The 6,970-nt window shown below is 44.8% G+C and overlaps 1 protein-coding gene across 1 annotated transcript in view; it reads left to right on the top strand.

Moving 5' to 3' along the window:
- The first annotated feature begins 1,333 nt into the window (after positions 1-1,333).
- LOC149434986 (integrator complex subunit 14-like) overlaps positions 1,334-6,970 on the top strand; it is a 75,134-nt gene continuing 69,497 nt past the window's right edge. Inside the window, exons 1-2 of the mRNA XM_089663138.1 lie at positions 1,334-1,594; positions 1,983-2,114. Coding sequence (XP_089519264.1) covers positions 1,334-1,594; positions 1,983-2,114 — 393 coding nt within the window. The remainder of the gene's footprint in view (positions 1,595-1,982; positions 2,115-6,970) is intronic.

Raw genomic sequence — 6,970 nt, 5'->3', positions numbered from 1 at the left:
GAGATAGCAGACTTACTCATTGCAGAACTGGACATTGAGATCCATGCAGTGAACTTCTACACAGACAGCAAGATTGTTTTAGGTTATATCCATAACGCTTCAAGAAGATTCTACACATACGTGTCAAACAGAGTAACACGTATCAGAAGGTGTACAAGTCCAGAACAGTGGCATCACATCAGTACAGACAAGAACCCTGCTGATCATGGGACTAGACTGGTACCAGCTGCTGTCCTCAAACAGACTAACTGGTTCACAGGTCCATCCTTCTTGACTGGACCAGAAACTGAAGAGACTGATCAGAAAGGAACTTTTCAGCTTGTAGAACCAGACCAAGACAAAGAGGTAAGACCTCTAGTTGCAGTTTACAAGACTCTAACCACCAGAGAAGGTCTTGGCTCATGTAGGTTCGAGAGGTTTTCCAGCTGGAAGTCACTCATCCGTGCCATAGGGAAACTCATCTGCTTGGCCAGGTCCTTCAGCAAAACAGCCAGTGTTGACCAGGGTAACAATGACTATCTTGAGCGAGCCAATGTCACCATTATCAGATGTGTTCAGCAGGAAGCCTTCAAGGAAGAAATTCAATGTCTTCTCAAGAAAGAAGACCTTTCTAAACACAGCCCACTCAAAAAGTTGAACCCTGTCCTTGATGAAGATGGAGTGATGAGACTTGGAGGTCGTCTACCCGCAGCTGATATGACTATTCTAGAAAAACATCCCTTTGTCATACCCAAGAATCATCACGTTGCCGTTCTTCTGACAAGACACCACCACGAGCAAGTTGCACATCAAGGTCGCCACCTCACTGAAGGAGCAGTCCGTTCAGCTAGATTGTGGATCCTAGGAGGTAAAAGACTAGTCTCCAGTATGATTAACAAATGTGTAACTTGCAAGAAAATCAGAGGAAAGCTTGAAGTCCAGAAGATGTCAGACTTATCTCCAGACAGGCTGGCTTCAGACCCTCCATTCACAAATGTAGGCCTGGACGTTTTTGGTCCTTGGAACATTTCTTCTCGCAAGACCAGAGGAGGCAGTGCAGAGAGCAAACGCTGGGCTGTTCTTTTCTCGTGTATGAGTACCAGAGCAGTTCACATTGAGGTAATTGAGTCTCTATCTACCTCCAAGCTTCATCAATGCCTTGAGAAGATTTTTCTCCATTCGAGGACCAGCAAAACAGATTCGTTCTGACTGTGGCACAAACTTTATTGGAGCCTGCAAGGAATTGAAGATCCTTGCAACAGACTCAGAGACAAGTAACTATCTTCAAAACCAAAGATGCACTTGGATCTTCAATCCTCCTCATGCCTCACATATGGGAGGAGCTTGGGAGAGGATGATTGGAGTAGCTCGCCGCATTCTAGATGCAATGCTTCTAAAGATTGGATCTACTCGTCTCACACACAAAGTCCTAACCACGCTGATGGCTGAAGTCATGGCTATCATGAACACCAGACCATTGGTCCCAGTGTCTACTGACCCAGAGATGCCAACCGTCTTAACACCGGCAACGTTGCTGACCCAGAAGATGGAGATGGTGACAGCTCCCAACGGGGATTTTGATCTTAAAGACTTGTACACCAAGCAATGGAAACAAGTTCAAAGCCTTGCCGATATCTTCTGGAAGAGATGGAGACAGGAGTACCTGATGACCCTTCAACCACGCAACAAATGGCAAGCCGACAAGCCCAACTTACAAGTTGGAGATGTTGTTCTACTAAAAGACTCTCAGGCCCACAGGAACGAGTGGCCAATTGGACTCATTGTGGGGACTGATGCTAGTAGTGATAGCAGAGTCAGGAAAGTAGAGGTCAGAGTAGTAAAACAGGGCACCCCTAAGGTGTACCTTAGACCCATCACGGAAGTTCTTTTACTCCTTCCAGGAGTTTAATAGTGGCATATCATTATTATGCCAGGTGGGGAGTGTGCTGCCTTGTATTACACAAGGCATTCTTTAGCATTCAGCAGTGTCTGTCCCCTTTAAGGCCAGGACTTCCTGTTTGCTAACTTGGGAGGAAGTGACCTCATCTCTTCAGACTGAAGAAATTCTACAATGCAAGTACATGTGGGATGCTGTTCCCTCTTCATATATGGGCTTGATTAGACCCCCAAAGTCTGTAAGTACCCCTCCTATGTACTGAGGAATGTTGTGCATATTGCTAGGTAGTTAGATATGTACTCATGTCTGTTTATTCTGTTTGTATTTCAGTTTTACCACATTTATTCACGCGCATTCTCATTATGTCACATGTTATCAGTAAAAGATCATCGGTTATCAATCATCAACTCTTTACTGTGTGGACATCAAAGGTTATACTGCCTGTAATCCTCTGTAACCCTTTCATAACTGCAGAGAAGGCAGGACAGTGTGCCTTAACAGATGTTGCATTAAGAGGGAAGCACTAAGGCCTGCGTTTGCTCCATCAGTCCAGCATACCTCTGTTACCTCCTAGTTATGCCCAATAACAGAATGGGGCCGTATTGAGCACATAGTGTGGACCTCATGTGTGCTCAATGTTAAATTCTTCGTGTGGCATTGTCATCAATAATGCTGGTCTGCTCCCAGTTATACTGTAGCGTCCTACCCCTTAGTATTTAACATACCCTGGTTCTTTCTGATACTCCAAAACCATCACGCACCCTTTGAATAACTTCAGACCAGGCTTAAAACAGTTAATGTAACTATTACTGATGAAACTTGGCAGTACAGTTCAATGTAAACAATTTGATTTCAATGTGAACAATTCTATTTGCCCAACACTAACTACATTTTTTTTGGCTGCCCAGGGAGTCCATGCAGGCAAAGTCCATTGCTGGTGATCTTCTGGAACCCTAGTGTCTGTAGCAGACTGGAAGGCAAAGCGTTCTCTCCTACAAATCGAGTCTAGGTGAGAAAATTGACATCTTCGGGTGGACTGCAGGTCTCAGCAGTCCCCCTCTGTGACGGGCGTGGCGTCAGACCCTAGCCCTCCTCACCATCTTGGGACAGAAGGATCAGCCAATCTAAAACCGCGCTGCCATTTGCATAACAATGCCACTCTCAGCTGCACCCTGCGCAAAGATTTTCCAGCTCACTGGACCACAATCTATGACCCCTTGTGAGAATAGGCTGCTTATGAGAATACAGGAGGGCATTATTGTGAGATTTTTTTTTTTTTTTTTAATGGTTGGCTGAAAAAAAGACAAAGGTCCATCCAGTTCAACCATTAAAAAAAAAAAAAAAATCTCACAATAATGCCCTCCTGTATTCTCATAAGCAGCCCATTCTCACACGGTGTCAGCTGCTGCCAGAAGGACTTTGACAAACTCAGTGTACCTGCTTTAAATAGTGAGGATGAATTACTGCACAGTGTCTGCAGCTATAGAGGTCAGTGAGGACTTGTTTTAAAGTGTTACATAGTTAGTCTGAACTGGATGGACCTTTGTCTTTTTTTCAGCCAGACTAACTATGTAACAGTTTAAAAACAAGTCCTCACTGACCTCTATAGCTGCAGACACTGTGCAGTAATTCATCCTCACTATTTAAAGCAGGTACACTGAGTTTGTCAAAGTCCTTCTGGCAGCAGCTGACACCGTGTGAGAATGGACTGCTTATGAGAATACAGGAGGGCATTATTGTGAGATTTTTTTTTTTTTTTTAATGGTTGAACTGGATGGACTTGTCTTTTTTTCAGCCAGACTAACTATGTAACTATGTTCTCTATGTGTCCTGTTCACTCCACAACAGTGGTATCACGGGCAGATTTTTTTTCTGCACAGGAATCTACATTGTGTATAAAACTCATTGATGCGCGCATGAAAACTGATGAATCTGCGCATATGGTGGCACAGTGGCTTAGTGGTTAGCACATCTGCCTTGCAGTAAATGGGTCATGGGTTCGATTCCTGACCATGGCGCCTCCTGCATGGAGTTTGCATGTTCTCCCTGTGCTTGCGTGGGTTTCCTCCGGGTGCTCCGGTTTCCTCCCACACTCCAAAGACATGCTGGTAGGTGAATTGGATCCATGTGTATGTATGAATGTGAGTTAGGGACCTTAGATTGTACGCCCCTTGAGGCTTAGGGACTGATGTGAATGATATATATATATATATATAATGTATGTAAAGCGCTGCGTAAATTGACAGCGCTATATAAGTACCTGAAATAAATATGGTGTGAACGAGGCCTAACAATGGCGATTCTGATTCCTCCAAATGCCCCCTTCCTCTCCTATTATTTAGTCCTGGCCTCTCGCGTCATTCTTGCCCCCCTGCGCAGAAATCACATGCTAGAAATAATCATTATATATTACACTCCATAGGTTGCAGAGGTAATCTGCATTTTTGGGCAAACCATGGTGCAGGACAACAGACTGTGGAAGGGCACAAATGATTTTTTTTTTTTAATTTGGAGGTCAATAAGTGGCTCACAGGTGAGTGACAATTGTTTATTACACTTGACCAATCCCTTTCGACTGTTCAGCTTTCAGTAGGAATGCCCTTTGACCTTTGTGGTCCCAGAAAGTAAGAAGACTGAACAATGTACTAAGGAGTAGAACCAGAAGCAGAAAGATTGGGGAATGAAACAAAAATCTTCTCCCACCCGCTATATAAAACAAACAAAAATATGGAAAACATTATGCGGTCTTCCTTCTCCGACTCCCCAGACGCCTGCGCCTTTGCTTGTATAAGTGACGGAAATTGATGGCGAGTCCTGTCAGGAGAGAAAAAGGAGAAAACGCTTTTAGAACGGAATTTCAGGCATACGATGTACAAACTATTAACCCTTTCACTGCCGCAGAGGTAAGGCTCATGTCGGCAGCAGCGGGTAATGCGTGGAAATGTTACAAGCCGACTGTTGGCTCTCGGATGCATGTGATCAGGTGGCTATTCAGCTGCCATATTGCTTCCTTGGATCCCCAGAATGTGCACCACCCCCAATGTCTCCTGTCTCACCTGTCCTATGATCCCGTGGTGTCCTCCTCACAGCCCGTTTCACCAGCCGTCTGGCACCAGTATCTCCAGTGTGGGCACCCGGCTGTGACAAAGTTTTTTTTTTTTTTTTTTTTCAAACCTGAAAATTTGAACATTTCAAACAACCTGCCCAGTGGATCCAGCGATGTCCTGCAGAATCCTCTCAGAATTCTGCCCTTTCTCGGTCCCGTGCTACCATCTTCTTATGTGACGTCATTAGGTTCCGCTGCCGAGCCTCACAATGTGCCGCTAGGTCCGCCCCTTCCTCTATCGATGAAAGTGTGTGCCTCCTATGATGTGTGACTGTGTGATGTGCATATCCCCAAGAGCCACAGCAGGCTTAATGCATGTCATTCGCCTAGGAGAGTGAAGTGCAATGGGGGGAGGGGAAAGGGGGTGGGAACGGGTTAGAACTTTAAAAATAAAACAAAGTACATAAGCCTGGCAGTACTAGGGTCCTGGGTTCGAATCCCAACCACAGCACCACCTGCCTGGAGTTTGCATGTTCTCCCTGTGCCTGCGTGGGTTTCCTCTGGGTACTCCGGTTTCCTCCCACACTCCAAAGACATGCTGGTAGGTTAATTGGCTCCGATCTAAATTGTCCCTAGTATGTGTATGTATGAATGCGAGTTAGGGACCTTAGATTGTACGCCCCTTGAGGGTTAGGGACCTTAGATTGTACGCCCCTTGAGGGTTAGGGACTGATGTGAATGTACAATATATATGTAAAGTGCTGCGTAAATTGACGGCACTTTATAAGTACCTGAAATAAATAAGCAAAAAAAAAAATTTGCTCTTCATGTAGAGGAGGGGAGGAGGAGTGGAGAGGAAGGAACTATACTCCGAGGGTGAAGATCCGCTTTACACATACACATAAATGCGAATGCAAGCAAACGTCCACGTGAGAGCAGTAATTCATTCACAATTATCTCTGAATCAACAACCTGTGAAGGCTTTTAATTGCATGCCGCCCGGCCACTGTACATATACGGCGGCAGGGTGGCACTCACAGGCAAAACCACGTTTTTGTAAACAAATAGGGGGCGCGCGCGACCGCCCTATTTGTCCTGTGGATCACCGCCGCAGATGTCAGTCGCCGGGTCACAGCCACTCCTTAGCGGCTATGTCCCGGCGATCGGCGGCAAACAGTAACAGAGAGCACAGCTGCAGTAGCTGTCTGTCACTTCCCTGACAGCTCGAGGATGAGCTGATCGAGAAAGAACAGTTTCTGTCTCCCGATCAGCCTTGTCCCGCCCAGTACACAGCCCCGCCCCCTAGTAAAACACTCCCCTCACTCCTATAACCCTTCCCTGCAAAATAAAGTTAACCCCTTCCTCCCCAGTGCCATTAGTACAGTGTCAGTGTTTTTTTTTTTTGCACTGATCACTGTATTAGTGTTTTTGGGGATATCAGTGACCCCAAGTCAGTAGTCCCCAATCTCAAAATGTCCACCACAGTCCCGCCATAAGTCGCTGGTCGCTGCCATAAGTCCCTGATCGCCGCCATAATTCGCTGATCGCCGCCATTATTAGTATAAAAAACCCCCTAAAAATCACAGTATCTTTCCCGCCATTTGTAAACGCTATAACTTTCACGTAAACCAATTAATTTACACGTATTGGGGTTTTTTTTAGCAAAGACATGTCGCAGAATGCATTTTGGCAGAAATTTATGACTAAATTTGATTTTTGCATTTTTTTTTTACTGGACATGTTTTATAGCAAAAAGTCCAAAATATTTTTTTTTTTCCTCAAAATTGTCAGCCTTTTTTTTTATAGCGCAAAAAATAAAAACCGCACAGACGATCAAATACCACCAAAAGAAAGTTCAATTTGTGGGGAAAAAAAGGATGTAAATTTCATTTATGTACCATATTGCATGACCGCGCAATTGTCCGTTAAACTAGCGCAGCGCTGTATAGCAGAAAAATGGTGTAAATTGCAGTATCTATACCATAGTTTGTAGACGCTATAACTTCACACAAAGCAATCAATATACACTTATTGGGATTTTTTTTACC

The sequence above is a fragment of the Staurois parvus genome, unplaced genomic scaffold (genome assembly GCF_062004578.1).
Source record: "Staurois parvus isolate SC_StPar_1 unplaced genomic scaffold, SC_StPar_1.0 ptg001632l, whole genome shotgun sequence".
In the NCBI taxonomy this organism is placed as follows: Eukaryota; Metazoa; Chordata; class Amphibia; order Anura; family Ranidae; genus Staurois; species Staurois parvus.
Note: the sequence above shows the minus strand (reverse complement) of the source record. Positions and strands in the feature narration are given on the sequence as shown.